Raw genomic sequence first — 20,164 nt, 5'->3', positions numbered from 1 at the left:
CAAGCACATCGTTACCCCTTTACATCGGCCCCTGCCAACTGAAAATAAGTAATGGATTCTCAGCAACATCCTGTATCATCACACAACATTGGTCGAAGACTAGCAGCAGCCAGACAAGGGAATTATTGTCCTATGAGTAGTTTATCAGTAACACGACAACCCAAACAGCTGTTTTTGGGGTGGTGCTGTGACTGAGATCGGAGAACATCTTCACATTGTGTTCAGTGGTGCATTATGGTCTGCACTACCCTGGATGGCCATCATCAGCGAGTATGCCGGCGACTTTGGGAGAGGTCCCATTCTTCTAATGTTTTGGAGAGGCACAACAGTGTTTCTCCTGACATCATAGATCAGGGAGCCATTGGGTGTGACTTCAGGTAATGGCTGGTCGTGATTGAGAGAACTCTGGCAGCACAATGGCACGTCACAGTCATCCTGCGTCCTCATGTGTTACCTGTCGTATGGCAGTACCCTGGTGGTATTTCAACAGGGTAATGCTCTTCTATATAACACGTATCTCTGTGAACTGTCTGCATGATGCTCAGATATTCCCATGGCCAGCGAGATCCCCAGATGTGTCCCAAATAGAACATGTCTGGGAGTAGCTCAGACTGCCCACAACTCTAGGAGACACTCGACCTCAAAGGCATCTCCAACCATGAGACTTCATTGGTGTAATATATGCTTTTGTGAGTGGGCAACAAGAGAAACCCCAAATGTTTTTGGCCAGATTGAAAAGAAAGAAAGTATCTCCTCACAGTTGGTATGAATCCATATGAAAAGCTAATGAGAGAGCAATTAAATATTTATGTTATGGACAATTTAATTACTCAACCAGTGCTTAATGACATGAAACAATTCCAGCAGTTATCTGGCAGACTTGTTTCACGATGTGTAGATATGTGTCCTGGTGTGATCACAGGCTACAGTTCATTAATAGGATAATGGGAAGATGTACAGTACATGCATGAATACTGCTCAGACCACATCAGACTAACAGGAGACACATAGCACAACAAAGGAGGGAGTGTAAGTTGTAAATGGACTTTTTTAACTGGGAGGAGAGTGTAAAAAAGCATTGAAACCACAAGCAGACTGTCAAACAAAGATGCCTCATATCATGCAAGAATCTGCTTAGAAAACTTGGAGACTGTCTTTTATGGCAGAAACTATGAATATTCTTAAGCTCCCCTTAGAGAATACATTGGAAGTCTCTAGGACTGTATGGATACTGCTTTTGTCAGACTGGGTGATTATGGCAATTATCTGTGCAATTATCCGTTTGGCAGAAGCACTCAGATGCAAACCCTAATGTGTATGAGGGACTCTTTCTCCCCTGAGTGATTTTCCACACCATGCATTAACACTTTACACACAATGCATCATCCAGGGCATATCACCCCACTCCTATTATTACCACATGATCTTCTTTTTGAACATCCTTTGGCAAAGATGCCCAAATAACAGGCAATACTGTAAGCCCTGTACTTTACTTAAAAGAATAAGTTACCTGATAATCAGTTCTCAAAGGTTCTGTGCAATTTCTGACATTCCCTCCATGACTAGCTAGTAGTGCCCAGTAATAAGACCTTTTTGATCTTGTAAATTATTGGGGTCAAAATTACACAGACAGAAGAGGATCACAAATTGATAACTGCGAGATAAAGAATTAGTGCTCATGAATGAATGTTTAGCTTTTTACTGACATAAAATAATTACCCCTAATGGCAACATACCTGTCTCCATTACTGAGGCAACTAATACACAGTTGTGGATGAAATTTTCATCATCAGTATTTTGCTGTTCACCAGAATTAAATAATCAATCAATCCATCAATAAATTAATTAATAAATTAAATAATTCACCTGAATTAAATGTCAAACTTCTCACAGTGTCTCATTGAGTGAGGGCATATATTAATGTTGTGGTGATCCATTCATCAAATGTGGACTTAAGCTCTGTACCGGTTCAAAAGAAGCAGGCCAGCATCGGGTTCCACCCTCTCCCTTCTTTTGTCATCGTATAACACAAGCATGATATTTCACTATACACACATCTATTACAGCCAACTACACATAACAGATAGACACAACTCTCAGACACCATAAGGAAAGGAGCCACTGTGTGCTGAGGGAGGAACCCTTTTCTGGTGCCGGCCAGTGTGGCCGAGCGGTTCTAGGCACTTCAGTCTGGAACCGCGCGACCGCTATGGTCGCACGTTCGAATCCTGCCTTGGGTATGGATGTGTGTGATGTCGTTAGATTAGTTAGGTTTAAGTAGTTCTAAGTTCTATGGGACTGATGACCTCAGATGTTAAGTCCCATAGTGCTCAGAGCCATTTTGAACCTTTTCTGGTTAGATGACTGAACATATTCCTTTGGGTATCCCATCCAACAATGCTATGCAATTATTTTTTTTATTTTATGTTTACTTTATAGAAACAAATTAAATTCATAGTAAAAGTTCAAAGATATGATTGTCAGTCTCAGTGCATGTAACTTCTGTGCCTGGAGTGGTGAAAATCTGTACCTCACACTCATATCAGATCATCAACATTGATGTTTTATCAGCTTGTGATCTGGAACTGTACAGGACCAGCTGGTATAACCTTATTTTCTGCCACCTGATTTGAGTAGTGTAAGTTACTTGATGCTCATTTGAGATGTGATACTACAGTGCCTCTAGCTGTCCACAAAGGTATATGGTTTCAACAATATAGTGCACCATGCTACTTAGATATTAATGTCTGTGAAGTCCTGAACAACAGATGTCCTCATCAATGGATTGGAAGGCAGGGAAGAAGGGGGTTGGGGGAGGGGGAGGTGGAGTTAAGGTACCATAATCAGCATGATTACTGGACCTCACTCCTTTGCATTTCCTCCTACAGGGTTTTATGCATTCAACAGTGTATGGAACTCCAGCAGTAGCTGAAGAGGTCTTGGTCAGTAGGGATTATACAATGGACAACAGAGATATTTGAGACAGTGCAGGAAAAAATGATACATCCTTCAGTGTACTGAGAGAGGCTGTTGCTGCATTGAACAGTTGCTATGATGCAAATGTGAAATTTTCTGTTCCCATCCTTATTCACATATATTGTGTCTTATGAAGGTTCTTTGTCTCTTACAGTGAAAGCAAGCGGTGTCATTCTGCTGTTGGGCGTTGGGAGCTTAGTCTGCTATAAACTGTACAATTACTACTGGCCGAGGTCAAGGTCACGACTTGGCTCTCCTGATTCCTCACCTTCACCGCAAAGGCGTTCAAAATACTGTGTTGCCTACAGCTGTGCTCATGGTGAACTAATTGAAGATGTTGAAGAGGAAGATGATGTGGACATTCAGGTTTGTAATATTGTACAGAATGTATAAAATAAAATCTGTAAAACTGTTTCTAATCTTAATTTTCTTTCATGTGATTACACAATACTCCAGTCACTACTCTTAATGAACTGTGGTATCGTGTTGAAGCTGCATGGGCAGCTGTACCTGTACATGGCATCTAACCTCTGTTTGACTCAATGCCCAGGCATATCAAGGCCTTTATTACGGCCAGAAGTGGTTGTTCTGGGTACTGATTTCTCAGGATCTATGCACCCAAATTGCATGAAAATGTAATCACATGTCAGTTCTAGTATAATATATTTGTCCAATGAATATCCATTTATCATCTACATTTCTTCTTGGTGAAGCAATTTTAATGGCCAGTAGTGTACATTATGCTGTCTGAGCACACTTCCTGACTTAACTCAGACTTTCATTGCCATTCATTTTTTCACCTATGATGATGATTTACAAACACTAGGTATGTGGGAGAGCACCACTGGGTGAGTGGAGTCAGTGGGGGACCATAGCTTTCCCTGTCACAAGCGATATATATATGAAATGCACTGTAATGAAATTAATGGAGATGTAGAATATCTGAACGGTTTTCACTGATGTTATTTGATGCATCTTCACAAATTTCATCATCACCGATCCATTCATTTCACTTTAGTCCATTTAATTCATTTTATGTACACTGATCAGCCAAACTATTATGAATGCTCGCTTAATAACTTGTTGGTCCAACTCTGGAACATAGTACAGCAGTAATTCTATGTGGTATGGATTCAACAAGCCCTTGGTAGATGTCCAGAGGTATGAGACACCAGCTGTCTATGCACAGGTCATTCCATTACTGTAAATTACTGTAAAACTGATGGTTTGTGTGTGTGGAACTGCGTATACTAGAGCATTCCAGATGTGTTTCATCAGGGCCAGATAAGGCAAATTTGGTTGGCAAGGTATCAATATGAGTTCACTATCATGCTTGATGAACCACTGAATCATGATTCTGGGCTTGTGTCTTCCTGCTGGAAAATGCCATTGGCATTGGGGAAGATATCAAGAATGAAGGGATGCAGGCAGTTGACAATGATGTTCATGTAGTCTTCATCTATCATGTTGCCTTCAATTACTATTTTTGGTCCATTGGATGCCTGGGTGAATGACCCCCTTATTATAATGCTGGCCCCACCCTCTTGCATCCACTGTATGGTACATTTTCTGAGCAGCCATTTGCCTGAATTACTGGGTATCTGGACGTGACCGCCAACCTGGTATAATAAGAAATTTGGTTCATCTGACCAAGTGTCATGTTTCCATTGATCCATGGTCAAACCTCAATGATCCTGTGCCCACTGCATTCATAACTGCATTCATAACTGACAGTGTCACTGGGTCAATGAGGGAACACACAGGGGTTGCTTGTTGTAAGGCGCATATTAAACAATGTGCACTGAATGGTGTGCTCCAAAACATTAGTGCCTGCACCAACACTGTACTCTGTGATCTGATCTGGCACAGATGCTGGAGATCAAACCTGGGGTTTTTCACATGCAAAGTGAACACTTTACCACTCAGCTCCCACTTCCTATCCTGCAGTTCACAGCAGACAAGCCGCCTTCTCCATGTTCTGTGATGAGACAGTATGTACAACAGCTTGTGGTTTCACCTTCCTTCAACCATTTCCCATATATACTATGACAATGCACTTGAGTAGCCGACTAGCTTCACCATTTCCTAGACAGTTGTTCCTAGGTGCTGGGCCATAACAATCTGGCCTTTGTAAAAAGTCACTTATGTCAACATGTTTCCTCATTTGTAATAGATAGCATCGCTAGAATGATTCCCAATTTGTCTCTGTTTCACTTATATACTTTTCTTACCATGTCAAGTGCCCATAATGCCATCAGGCGGCATTATCACAGTAGTCATAATGCATACCCGGTTATCTCCTTGTACAGTAATTTTTTAAGCTATTGACTATGCTGCAGCCTTTTAATGACCTGCCAAACTTCATTACTAGTGTTTTTATAAACTTAAGTTATTTCTTCCTTTTGGCTCAACATTCCAGCATTAAAATATTTTTATACACACTACACCGGTACTCCGAGAATGCAGGCTTTCTCGGCAAATCTCTATGATAAAATCTTCTCGGGTTGACAGGAGAGTCAATGTGTTGTTCTCTGGCAATGTTTCAGCAAGTTTCTTACTTGCCATTTTCAGGCAAAGTGTCGGATTCACATCTCGTCCAGACCTTTATAGCCACTGGACCATGGGCTTTTCTGCATCTTCAGTGCCGGTTGGGCCAGTCAGGCATGAGAGGAATCAGTGCAGCAGCACATGGTGGGGGGGAGTCACAGGTACCAGGTTGCCACTACCGATATCTCCACTTCCTCTTTAATAATAGAGTCCCAAAAACCACACAGTCTCTTTGTTTCTTCAAATTGAAATGTGTGTACTTCACTGAGGCTGTGCTACACTACCATGGATTTTTTGTATTGTCTGAGGTGAATGATTCCCACATGTTCAGAGATGCATTGTGTGATGCAACACTGCATCAGTCCAATATATTGTTTTCCACTATCACAGGAAATGCTGTAGACACCTGATTTTTGCTGGAGGATGGAATATGGTTTTTAATCTTGTTCGTCCCCAGTATCCTGGCAATCTTGGCCATGGGTGGCCCTGCATATGGGAGGAACGCTAGACTTTTGTTGTTCTCTTCTTCCTGAAGGTTCTCCTTCTTATTCTTGCTCATCCTGAGAGCATGTCTAATCTGTGTTTTGTTGTAGCCATTCATCTGAAAGGTTTTCTTGAGATACTGAATCTCAGTAGAAAAACTGTCCTTGTCGCATTTGTCCAGAGCTTTGTAAAATCAGGGAAGTGAGCATGGATTTCCATTGTGCTGGGTGATGGCAGCTGATGGTGTTGAGGAACAGGTCTGTGTGTGTTTCCTTTTAGTAGACCGAGTGTCCCAGTGTGCTGTTTGTTTTCTTCTTTATTAGGATATCACACACACAGACCTGTACCTCAACACCAATAGCTGCCATAACCCAGCACAATGGAAATCCATGCTCACTACCCTTGTCTGCAGAGCTCATGGCATATGCAACAAGGGCAGTTTTTCTACTGAGATTCAGCACCTCAAGAAAACCTTTCAGATGAATGGCTACACTGAAATGCAGATTAGACATGCTCTCAAGGTGAGCAAGAAGAAGAAGAACCTTCAAGGAGAAGAGAACAACCAAAGTCTAGCATTCCTCCAGTACACATTGCCACCCCTGGCCAAGACTGCCAGGATACTGGAGAAGAATAAGATAAAAATCATCTTCCATCCTCCAGCAAAAAGCAGGAATATGCTGGGCTCAATGAAGGACAACTTGGGTCTAAGAACACTGGATGTCTATAGCAAACAGTATATTGGACAGATGCAGCTTTGCATCATACAACACATCTCTGAACAAGTGAGAAGTGTTCACCTTGGACAAAATAAAAAATCCGCAGTAGTGGGGCACAGCCTCAGTGAAGAACACACATTTCAATTTGAAGAGACAAAGAGATTTTGTAGACTGAAAGGTGTCTGGGACTCTAATATTAAAGAGCCAGTGCCGATATAGGTTGGTGATAACCTGGTCAACCAGGATAGTGGCTTCCAACTCAGCACCAAGTGGAATACAACTTTAGCAAGAATACTTTGCCTGAAGATGGCAAGTAAGAAACTTGCTGAAACATTGCCAGAGAACAACTGATTGACTCAGGTGTCAACCTAATAAGATTTTATTGTACATACACCAGTAGTCATTTGTTCATTGACAAAACTCCTCTCTCTCTCTCTCTCTCTTTCTCTCTCTCTCTCTTTCTCTCTCTCTCTCTCTCTCTCTCTCTCTCTCTCTCTCTCTCTCTCTCCCTCCCTCTCCCTCTCCCTCTCCCCCCCCCCCCCCCTGAGGCCACAGCAGCCACAGTCTGTGGTCATGTGTGTGTGTGTGTGTGTGTGTGTGTGTGTGTGTGTGTGTGTGTTAGCAACTATACTTCTCATAACATGCTCACAGTTGGATTCAAAATAGGGCAAAAATGTATCAAAAGTACTTTGTATGTGTGGAATGTGAAATTTATTATACATTGTTCACAGGCAAAATTGATAATTCATAAGGTTATTTTATCATTGCTCAAATGCTTTTCTTTCAGGGTTGTTACTTTGGCCCACTTGATGAAAAGGAAAAAGTGGAATGGTCTGCTCACAGTTCAGAGGTATGTTTTAGATACTATAATTAATGTTTCTCATGAATTTCTAATTTATTCTGTTTGGTCATGTTACTTTCTAGTTTTCTTAAAGGACTATATTCAGTGATGTCAATTTTTTTTATTTTCTATGTAATTTCTTTTTCTAAAGCCATATTCCATGTTTAAATACTGAAATCACTTTAAAAGTGGGGCATGATATTGAAATATTATTCATTGATATGAAGAGCATACACATTTTTGTGCAACTATGATTTCACTTAGTTTCACCTCCTACCTTTGTGACAGGTAAGCTGATTTAAATAAAAAGGGACTGGAATTTTTTTCATTGGCATGTGTGAGTTCAATGCAAGCTATATCCCTAGCATTCCTAAGTTATGCATCCACCTGGGTGGTGCTAAATATGAGCAGATCAGTCAACATTAGATGGATTTCAGTGTGGTTTTACTAAACCCATGTTTCTTAAGCTGAGAACTGGTCAGTCCTTCATTATTGTAAGCTCCACCATGCTTTCATGACCACTGTTTGCTATGCTTATGGAGAATTATGTGTGTTTTAGGGAGCTTGTCTGAACCACATGGATCATGAATACAGTTTAAAATGTCTATAAAAGAACCTCAGCCTAAATGTGAACTTCAAATCAATGTGGTAGATGACTGCCAATGCAAATTAGTTAACAGCAGGGGCACCAGCTAGACCTTACTTGCATTTGGCTTGGGTGTCCCACCAGACCCACCAGAGAGTACTAAAACCAAATTAAATCAAATTACTTTAAGAGGAGGGACCCCTGAACAAGCCTCAAGTAAAATAAAACTCAGAAATAAAAACAGGACAGTATTGTATCAAGATAATTTATTATTATTGCAATTATTGTAAGACAAGAAGCCAGTTTTGAGAGAAATTTATTGTACTGGTAAAACTGACTCATTCCATACTCTGTGGTATATTCTCAAGATGGATCACCAGAACTCAGACGAAATAAATAAATTAATTTTACATTCAGAAGGGGGTGGAAGGATTAGGAAGTACCCTGAAAGCTGTGAAAAGACCATGTACAAGCAACCTCTTGATGATAACTGCTACAAGTGATAAAATCATTCAAAACAATCTGAGATACAATCACATAATCTGTGAACAGTATAATACACTCAGCTTCTGTAAGGATGTTGTGATATTGTAGATATAAATCTGAAAGATCTTCAGGAAGAATGAACAATTACAAATAAAGGAAATTACTAATGCATTCAAGAGAAAAAATAGCAACTGTTTAAATAGATTTATATTGCCGGAACACATAAAGGGTGTGTTTAGATACATGTATTTACACCAAATAATGTTTTATGCTTCAAATGCCAGATGTTCAGACATACCACTGCTGCACACAGAGGTAGACCTACTTACAGCTGAGGTGGATTCTTAGGACATGAAACTGAGCCTCTATTACTCTCCCCTGTAGCATTTTAACTGATAAAGGAATCATTCTGTATGGAGCAGAGAATACAATGTATTTGTTAAGGGAAGGACAGTCTCAGAGTTGGAAGTTATCAGAAAAATTCCTTATGCTGGAACAAAATGAGCTTTCAAGACTGCACCTTTTACAAGTCTCTTTGCTCTAGCCCTGGAAGGAAAACCTCTGTTTAAACTGATGCCAATACACAGCTAGAGAGCACTAAAGGTGCCACAAATATCTGCTAATACTCTTGCAAGAGACCAATTAGAAATATGCAGCTCCTAAAATGATGATGCAGTACATAACCTGATGTTTGTGGAGCTATGGCAGCCCATTCTTCCTCAAGAGCCAAAATCAGAGAAGATACTGGTGATTGATGCTGGGGCCTTGAGTTAAGTTGATATTGTAACTCATCCTAAAGGTGTCTCATTGGGTTTTGGAGAGCAGGCCAGTCCATTTTAGGAAAGTTGTTGTCCACAAACCATAACCTCAAAAATGCTGCTTTATCATAAGGTCCACTGTAATGCTGATATACGCAATCATCACCTCCAAATTGTTCCTCTGCTGTACACAGTACACAATGCTGTAAAATAAGGGGACGACACTCTAGTCGTGAAAAACACCCCCGTACCATAACACCAACTCTTCCACTCTTCAGAAATGGTTCAAATGGCTCTAAGTGCTATGGGACTTAACATCTGAGGTCATCAGTCCCCTAATCTGAGAACTATTTAAACCTAACTAACCTAAGGACATCACACACATCTATGCCCGAGGCAGGATTCGAACCTGCGACTGTAGCAGCAGCAGCACGGTTCCAGACTGAAGCGCCTAGAACTGCTCAGCCACAGTGGCTGGCTCTTCCACTCGACACAGTTGGCACTGCACATGATGGCAGTTAATGTTACATCTACATCTACATGACTACTCTGCAATTCACATTTAAGTGCTTGGCAGAGGGTTCATCAAACCACAATCATACTATCTCTCTACCATTCCACTCCCTAACAGCGCGCGGGAAAAACGAACACCTAAACCTTTCTGTTCGAGCTCTGATTTCTCTTATTTTGTTTTGATGATCATTCCTACCTATCTAGGTTGGGCTCAACAAAATATTTTTGCATTCGGAAGAGAAAGTTGGTGATTGAAATTTCGTAAAAAGATCTTGCTGCGACGAAAAACATCTTTGCTATAATGACTTCTATACCAATTCGCGTATTATATCTGCCACACCCTGTCCCCTATTACGTGATAATACAAAATGAGCTGCCATTTTTTGCACCCTTTTGAAGTCCTCCGTCAATCCCACCTGGTAAGGATCTCACATCACACAGCAATATTCTAACAGAGGACGAACGAGTGTAGTGTAAGCTGTCTCTTTAGTGGACTTGTTACATCTTCTACGTGTCCTGCCAATGAAACGCAAACTTTGGCTCTCCTTCCCCACAATATTATCTATGTGGTCTTTCCAACTGAAGTTGTTCATAATTTTAACACCCAGGCACTTAGTTAAATTGATAGCCTTGAGAATTGTACTATTTACCGAGTAATCGAATTCCAACAGATTTCTTTTGGAACTCATGTGGATCACCTCACAATTTTCGTTATTTAGCGTCAACTGCCACCTGCCACACCATACAGCAATCTTTTCTAAATCGCTTTGCAACTGATAGTGGCCTTCGGATGACCTTACTAGATGGTAAATTACAGCATCATCTGCGAACAACTTAAGAGAACTGCTCAGATTGTCACCCAGGTCATTTATATAGATCAGGAACAGCAGAGGTCCCAGGACGCTTCCCTGGGGAACGCCTGATATCACTTTAGTTTTACTTCGATGATTTGCCATCTATTACTACGAACTGCGACCTTCCTGACAGGAAATCACGAATCCAGTCGCACAACTGAGACGATACCCCATAGGCCCGCAGCTTGATTAGAAGTCGCTTCTGAGGAATGGTGTCAAAAGCTTTCCGGAAATCTAGAAATACGGAATCAACTTGAGATCCCCTGTCGATAGCTGCCATTACTTCATGCGAATAAAGAGCTAGCTGCGTTGCACAAGAGCGATGTTTTCTGAAACCATGCTGATTATGTATCAATAGATCATTCCCTTTGAGGTGATTCATAATGTTTGAATACAGTATATGCACCAAAACCCTACTGCAAACTGACGTCAATGATATAGGTCTGTAGTTAGATGGATTACTCCTACTACCCTTCTTAAACACTGGTGTGACCTGCGCAATTTTCCAATCTGTAGGTACAGATCTACTGGTGAGCGAGCAGTTGTATATGAGTGCTAAGTAGGGAGCTATTGTATCAGCGTAATCTGAAAGGAACCTAATCGGTATACAATCTGGACCTGAAGACTTGCCCGTATCAAGCGATTTGAGTTGCTTTGCAACCCCTAAGGTATCGACTTCTAAGAAGCTCATACTAGCAGCTGTTTGTGTTTCAAATTCTGGAATATTCCATTCATCTTAATTGGTGAAGGAATTTCGGAAAACTGCGTTCAATAACTCCGCTTTAGCGGCACAGTCGTCGGTAACAGTACCATCGGCACTGCGCAGCGAAGGTATTGACTGCATCTTGCCACTTGTGTACTTTACATACGACCAGAATTTCTTCGGATTTTCTACCAAATTTCGAGACAATGTTTCATTGTGGAACCTATTAAAGGCATCTCGTATTGAAGTCCGTGCCAAATTTCACGCGTCTGTAAAATTTAGCCAATCTTCAGGATTTCGCGTTCTTCTGAACTTCACATGCTTTTTCCGTTGCCTCTGCAACAGCATTTGGACCTGTTTTGTTGACCATGGGGGATCCGTTCCATCTCTTACCAATTTATGAGGTATGAATCTCTCAATTGCTGTTGCTCCTATATCTTTGAATTTGTGCCACATATCATCTACATTTGCATGGTCAGTTCGGAAGGAATGGAGATGGTCTCTTAGGAAGGCTTCTAGTGACACTTTATCCGCTTTTTTAAATAAAATTATTTTGCGTTTGTTTTTGGTGGATTTGGAAGAAACGGTATTGAGCCTAGCTACAACGACCTTGTGATCACTAATCCCTGTATCAGTCATGATGTTCTCTATCAGCTCTGGATTGTTTGTGGCTAAGAGGTCAAGTATGTTTTTGCAACCATTTACAATTCGTGTGGGTTCGTGGACTAACTGCTCGAAATAATTTTCGGAGAAAGCATTTAGGACAATCTCGGAGGATGTTTTCTGCCTACCACTGGTTATGAACAAGTATTTTTGCCAACATATCGAGGGAAGGTTGAAGTCCCCACCAACTATAACCGTATGAGTGGGGTATTTATTTGTTACGAGACTCAAATTTTCTCTGAACTGTTCCGCAACTATATCATCAGAGTCTGGGGGTCGGTAGAAGGAGCCAATTATTAACTTAGTTTGGCTGTAAGTATAACCTCCACCCATACCAATTCACACGGAGTATCTACTTCTACTTCACTACAAGATAAACCACTACTGACAGACACAAACACTCCACCACCAATTCTGCCTAATCTATCTTTCCTGAACACCGTCTGAGATTTTGTAAAAAATTCTGCAGAACTTATTTCAGGCTTTAGCCAGCTTTTTGTACCTATAACTATTTCAGCTTCTGTGCTTTCTATTAGCACTTGAAGCTCAGGGACTTTCCCAGCACAACTACAACTATTTACAACTACAATTCCGACTGTTCCTTGATCCAAGCACATCCTGTATTAACCATGCACCCTTTGAGATTGCAGCCCACCCCGTACTTTCCTGAGGCCTTCTAACCTAAAAAACCGCCCTGTCCACGCCACACAGCCTCCGCTACCCGTGTAGCCGCCAGCTGAGTGTAGTGAATTCCTGATCTATTCAGCGGAACCCGAAACCCCACCACCCTATGGCGCAAGTCAAGGAATCTGCAGCCAACACGGTCGCAAAACCATCCGAGCCTCTGATTTAGACCCTCCACCCGGCTCTGCACCAAAGGTCTGCAGTCAGTTCTGTCGGTGATGCTGCAGATGGTGAGCTCTGCCTTCATCTCGTAAGCAAGACTGGCAGCCTTCACCAAATCAGATAGCTGCTGGAATCCAGAGAGAATTTCCTCAGATCCAAAGCGACACATGTCATTAGTGCCGACATGTGCCACCACCTGCAGCTGGCCGCACCCTGTGCTCTTCATGGCAACCGGAAGGACGCTTTCCACATCAGGAATGACTCCTCCCGGAATGCACACAGAGTGCACACTGGATTTCTTCCCCGCCTTAGCCGCCATATCCTTAAGGGGCCCCATTATGCGCCTAACATTGGAGCTCCCAACTACCAATAAGCCCACCCTCTGCTCTCCAGGTATTCACCAAGCCAAGCCCAAACATCAATTGTCACAGGGTAGAGCACAGTTGCATGAACCACCACTCCAAACCCATCATTTAAAGTCCTTCATTGTCCAGTGACATCACTCTTCACACCATCTCAAGTGTCACTTAGCACTGATTACAGAAATGTGTGGCTTCTGAACAGCTGCTTGACCATTGCACCCTTTCTAAATCTCTACACACAGCCATTGTGCTTGATGTACTGCTGGTATCACTTTGGAACACATGATTCCTTCTGCTGATTTCATGTGATATTTTACAACTGCCCTCCACAATGTCTGACAGTCTCTGTCCATCAGTACATGAGATGTGTGTGGTCTTGGTTTAGTCATGGTAGTTACCTCATATTTTGACTTTATAATCACATCATCAACAGTCAACTTGGGGAGCCTTAGAAGAGCTGAATAGTCCCTGATGAATTTGATTGGTCGGTTGATTTGGGGGAGAGGACTAAACAGTGAGGTAATTGGTCCCATCAGATGAGGGAAGGATGGGGGAGGAAATCAGCCATGCTCTTTGAAAGAAACCATCCCACCATTTGCCTGAAGTGATTTAGGGACATCATGGAAAATCTAAATCTGGATGGCCGGATGCAAGATTGAACTGTTGTTCTCCTGAACGCGAGTTCAGTGTGCTAACCACTGCACCACCTTGCTCAGTCCTGATGGATTTGTTACCCAGGTGGCATACAATGACTAGTTCACAACTGATGTAAATGGGCTATTTTGACCAACCCTATCTGCTGTTACTGTTTGTCTACTGATGACAAAATACTGCCTACCTCCTTTGATGCTGGTGGGTCTACATCTTGTATGATCTAGTGGTCAAGTCTATTTTACACAGGAGTGTCCAGATACTTTTGGTCAGACAATGTACATATGACATACATATTCCTTTCTACCGGTACTGATAGTTAGTGTCAGTTTTGATGGTGATTTACCTGTATAAGTGATGCTCTTCTTCAGACTACTCAGGCTGGTATAGAAAGGTAAGGAGGGATGTGGTATGATGACATATACCACAGCTGTGAAATGGACTACACAATAATATGTGAAGAAGAAGAAGAAGAAGAAGAAGAAGAAGAAGAAGATGATGATGATGATGATGATGAGGAAGGATGAATGAATATTATATACTACTACACCTGTGGTAACAAACTATTTCATAAGACATACATATGAATTGCAAATAAATAAATTGAGTTAGACTGTGTTATAATTCTCAGTCACTTTCAGAAATGTAACATTAAGTCTAAAATAAAATTAGATCTACATATTTTACTAAACAGCTCCTTCTGAGTGTTTGTGTAATATCTAGTGGGAGTTGTGACTTTTTATTTCACTTTTTCTGAATTTAGTATACTATCAGATGGATTCTTTAGACAGAGCTCAACAGCTATTGTACTTTTTGATGTTGATTTGTTGCTTTTTTTCTATCCAGTAATGTACATTAAACAATAACAATTCTAACTGTTACTTGTATTGGAAATTTTGTCTTGTCCCTGCCAAAGACAGGTTCCATATTTAGGTGTCTTAAGAGTATATGAAGAGATTACATATGCAAGTAAATTTGTCTGTTCTGTATTAACATTAGTTGAAGAACTCTTGTGCATTTATATTTTGTACATTTGTAATGTAGCTTATTTCTGTTCCATCTCATAAGTCATAGATATGGAGGATAATGCACCTCCATTATGTCAATCCAAATTTCAATTTCAATTACAATTATTATGTTGCTGTCCTAGAGTGAGGCAGACACAGATCCAAGTAAACTGTGCCAATGTGTCAGACACTGCCCTGTTCATCACAAGGCACCATGTTCAAGCAGGCATCGACATCCACGACTCAGGTGGAGGTGTCCTAGCCATATGACTTCAGCTCCACAGCAGAAGCCAACCACATGGCTATTAAGGAAACTAAGTGATATGATGAATATTGCATCAGGACATCAGGTACTTCTTTCATTCACTTCATATTCTTAATTTTATACTTACACTGATGAGCCAGGATATTATGACAATCTCTTTGATGTGTACACAAGTATCCCTAAGTCAGCTCTAAGGTTCAAAATGGTTCAAATGGCTCTGAGCACTATGGGACTTAACTACTGAGGTCATCAGTCCCCTAGAACTTAGAACTACTTCAACCTAACTAACCTAAGGACAACACATACATCCATGCCCGAGGCAGGATTCGAACCTGCAACCGTAGCGGTCGTGCGGCTCCAGACTGTAGTGCCTAGAACCGCTCGGCCACTCCGGCCGGCCACCTCTAAGGCATATAGTAGATACATAGTAGGTTCTGGTGAGACATAGGAATCTTTTGGTCAGTTCCATGTTACCATGTTAAGAATGGTTGAAATTGGCTTGCTAAAGTGACTTTGACAGAGGACAAATCATGATTACCTGTATGTTAGGGACAGGAGTAACAGAACAGCTAGACTCACTGAATATTCGCTTCCTGCCATAACAATGCAGTTTCAAATATTTGTTGAGACAGAATTGTGCAGAATCTTTAATCAAGTATGTAATAGGGTGTCTTAATCCCAACTCAGAAATGAGAAACCACTGTTGAGGAAACTGGATTCTTCTGTGACTGAATTAATTCAAACAGCTAGAGCCCACAAAATTTCCTACACGGTCCAAAGTTTAATTAAGATAGAAGAAGACATTACAGCAGACAGCTCTCTGGTGTCTTGGTAGCTCTGGCAGAACCATCACCTGCTCTGCAGTTCAGATAACTCTGCAAACAACTGTATCAATGGCAATGAGCTGCATCAGCAGCAACATCATTCCCAGGCTGTAAATATTGTTTCCAACCCCCCCCCCCCCCTTCCCCCCCCCCCCTCCACTGCCAGTGAGTGTCCCATCGGCATGCAACATGCAGCAGGTGCAGTAAAAAGGCGTATGTGGGTATGTTTTAGCAGCTGTGCTGAAAATATGTCCCAACCCTCGGAAGTGAACCAAGTAAGTGATCAAGTGATCAATCTATGGAAGTGCAGACTTTTCAGAATGCAACCCAGAAATTTTTACTAGATGTGTTCACTGGCAAACGCCCTGTGAGGTTACTCTTGGACACTGGTTCTCCTATGCTAAACCAATCTAATTACTTAAGTTTAGCATTGCTGCCTTTGCACACAGCTGAGACAAATCTTTGCGCCAATTGATATCATTGTGTGCCTTTGCTAGAAAAGTTTCTATTTTTATTTACTTACTGCCAAGTTACTTGTTCCATAAATTTTCTGATGGCTGCCTACCACAAAGTGGACAATGTTTTTTGGATAGACTCTTTCAGCACTCTTGGATTTACAGTTCAGCAAACAGTGCACACCATTCAATCCAAAGGGCTCCGTGCTGCCTTAAAGACTTTCTGTGATAGATGTACTCAAATCTTCTCACTTGGATTATGGAAGGCAATCCCTCAATTGGTTGCGAAGATCATGGAACTCTTAAAGTGACAGCTGCCCCCCACATTTTTTCAAAGCTCACCTGCTGCCCTTTGCTCAAAACAGAGCTAGACAGACTCATCCATGTAGACATGTCAGAACTCTCTTACCTCTTGAACTTGCTGTGATGCAAAGGCACACATTTCAAGTGGCCACCTTGCTATCAACAATCTTTCCTTTCCAGGCTTTAAAGATTACCCCTGCTTTGCCTACGGTAATAGCAACTGACACACTGTAAGTATCTAGATGACATCATTCAGTTAAACTTGATTGTTGTTCCCTGTAACCACAGCAAATATCACTAATGTTCTGTTTTACAAGTATGTTTACAATAAATTTGTTGTATGTAATTCATGAAATTACTTGCATTTCAATGGCATTAGTTGTCTAGGAGATGATTGTATGTTTTGGCAGTAATAATATTAAACATATTGGTTCATTCTCAGTGTAGACTGAAATTTAGTGTGATTCTTTAGTTCATGGTTAGTTATGATATATTAATCCAAAAATATGTTGACAAAAAATTTGAATTACAAATGAACTGTTCACAAAGAAAGTGCCAGAGAAAACTTGAAATAACAGTTGCTGCTTCTTATGCGTATTAATGCCTTATAAAAAATGAGATAAAGAGCTGACTTATGGCATGCTTTAAGCAAACTCTGGTTGTTGTTGTTGTTGTTGTTGTTGTTGTTGTTGTCTTGGTCTTCAGTCCAAAGACTGGTTTGATGCAGCTCTCCATGCTACTCTATATTGTGCAAACTTTTTCATCTCCAAATAGCTACTGCAACTTCCTTCTGAATCTGTTTACAGTATTCATCTTGTGGTCTTTCTCTACAATTTTAACCCTCCATACTTCCCAGTAGTACTAATTTGGTGATCTCTTGGTGTCTCAGAGTAAGATCTCTTCTTTTAGTCAGGTTATGCCATAAATTTCTTTTCTTCCCAATTTTATTTAGTACCTCCTCATTAGATACACAATATACCCCCCTAATATTTATCATTCCTCTGAAGTGCCACATTTTAAAAGCTTATATTCTCTTCTTGTATAACTGTGTATCATCCATGTTTCATTTCCATACATGGCTACACTCCACACAAACACTTTCAGTAAAGAATTTCTGACACTTAATTGATGTTGATTGATTTGATGTTACCAAATTTTTTTTCTTCAGAAATTCTTTCCTTATCATTGCCAGTCTGCTTTTTATATCCCCTCTTCTTCAACCATTGTCGGTTATTAATGTCAGGGATAGGCTAAAACCATGTCTCACTCCCTTCTCAACCACAGCATTCCTTTTATGCCCCTCAACTCATGGCTGCCATCTGGTTTCTGTACAAGTTGTAAATAGCCTTTTGCACCTGGAATTTTACCCCCACTACCTTCAGAAGTTCAAGAGAGTTTTACAGTCAACATTGTCAAAATCTTTCTCTAAGTATACAAATGCTATAAATGAAGGTTTGCCTTTCCTTAACCTACATTCCAAGATAAGTTGTAGAGTCAAAATGGCTCTGAGCACTATGGGACCTAACTTTGGAGGTCATCAGTCCCCTAGAACTTAGAACTACTTAAACCTAACTAACCTAAGGACATCACACACAACCATGCCCGAGGCACAATTCGAATCTGCGACCGTAGCGGTCGCGCGGTTCCAGACTGTAGTGCCTAGAACCGCTCGGACACTTGTAGAGTCAGTACTGCTTTGTGTGTTCCTGCATTTCTCCAGAGTCCAAACTGATCTTCCCTCAGGTCAGCTTCTATCAGTTTTTCCAGTCTTCTGTAAAGAATTCATGTTAGTATTTTGCAACTATGACTTATTAAACTGATAGTTCAGTAATATTCACACCTGTCAGCACCTGCTTTCCTTGGAATTGGTCTTATTATATTCTTCTTCAAGTATGTAACTTCCAATTATGTGCCAGAACATTCAGAAAAATAATCTTCTGGGATGTTTTATAAATTTCAAATTATAAATTAGTTGAAATTTATGTGTGGGTTTTCTGAAGTTTTAATGTCATTTTCAGAAAATAGTGGCCTTTTTATTTAATTCAATTTTGCTGTCAAACTTTATAGGCTAGAAGATTTATGCAACTTTGTTTACATTCTTGTTTTTAAGTATTTCTCTTTAAATACATTACTTTCAGTGAATTTGCCTACATTACTTAAATAAAGAAAGGCAATCCTTGGTAATGAACAATATATTATTGCTTGTGAGTCTTCAATTAAGTTTTTAATATTTCTGAGTGCTTTTGAACTTTTCAGTGCGTATTTCTTACAACAAAATTCAAATGTGCAAAAATAAAAGTGTAGAATGACAGTCTTTTAGTATGAATTATTATGTTTGTGTGTGGCGTAAAAATAACAAATGAAAAGATTTATCTTTACTAGAAGGCAATGGATTAAATGTACTGAGTGGTTCATTAGTAAAAGTGTATCACTAATATCTCTCTCTCTCTCTCTCTCTCTCTCTCTCTCTCTCTCTCTCTCTCTCTCTCTCTCTCTCTCTCTCTCTCCCCCCCCCCCCCCCTTCTGATTGGGAACCCCGGAGTGTGCTTATCAGTTCAGGTACCACTCAGCCTGGATCCACAGGATGATCTCCATTTGCCATTCATCCATGATGTATATGGTGACCTCTGCCCATGAACTTTTCCTGCGCCATTGGAGTCAATTTTGCCTCTGCCATCCTGGTCAGTAGCCTCCTGCTTCTCCAACCCTGGCAGACCCTCTAGTCCTGTGGTGACTTATGCATTTTCCATCAAGCCTCATCCTGCCTTGGCCTTCCACAATGATGCCCATGGACATCAAACCGAGTGAGGTGGTGGAGTGGTTAGCACACTGGACTCACATTTGGGAGGACGACAGTTCAATCCCACGTCCGGCCATCCTGATTTAGGTTTTCCGTGATTTCCCTAAATCGCTCCAGGCAAATGCCAGGATGGTTCCTCTGAAAGGGCATGGCCGACTTCCTTCCCTAATCCGATGAGACCGATGACCTCGTTGTTTGGTCTCTTCCCCCAAAACCAACCAACCAACCATGGAAATCAACCCACCAATATTCTTAGTGACAACTATTCTGGACCTTGAACTGCCTATGTCTTCTCCCCTAGTGGTTGCTGCCTTGGAGACCGTGGCGAGTTCACCATCAGCTTGGCTCAGGTTTTCATTTCATGGGTCTGTTGGTCATAGACAGAACTTTGATACAATGTGCATTGTATTATGCTTTGGGAATACAAAGGAGACTCCTGTATATATCTCTTGTTGTACATAAACCAGAGTAAGCCCCTTTGGTTGTGTATATAGATTGCCTTGTACAAAATTCACGTAAGAGTAA

At 41.0% G+C, this 20,164-nt stretch overlaps 1 protein-coding gene across 2 annotated transcripts in view; it reads left to right on the top strand.

Annotated features, from left to right (window-relative positions):
• Window positions 1-20,164, top strand: part of LOC126297484 (uncharacterized) — a 338,377-nt gene that overhangs the window by 226,903 nt on the left and 91,310 nt on the right. For both annotated transcript variants that reach the window (XM_049988365.1, XM_049988364.1), the window contains 3 exons: window positions 3,131-3,342; window positions 7,510-7,572; window positions 15,136-15,342. In XM_049988365.1, the coding sequence (XP_049844322.1) occupies window positions 3,131-3,342; window positions 7,510-7,572; window positions 15,136-15,342 (482 nt within the window). The remainder of the gene's footprint in view (window positions 1-3,130; window positions 3,343-7,509; window positions 7,573-15,135; window positions 15,343-20,164) is intronic.

This window comes from Schistocerca gregaria, chromosome X, assembly GCF_023897955.1.
Source record: "Schistocerca gregaria isolate iqSchGreg1 chromosome X, iqSchGreg1.2, whole genome shotgun sequence".
Classification (NCBI taxonomy): Eukaryota; Metazoa; Arthropoda; class Insecta; order Orthoptera; family Acrididae; genus Schistocerca; species Schistocerca gregaria.
This window is presented reverse-complemented; position numbering and strand designations above follow the sequence as displayed.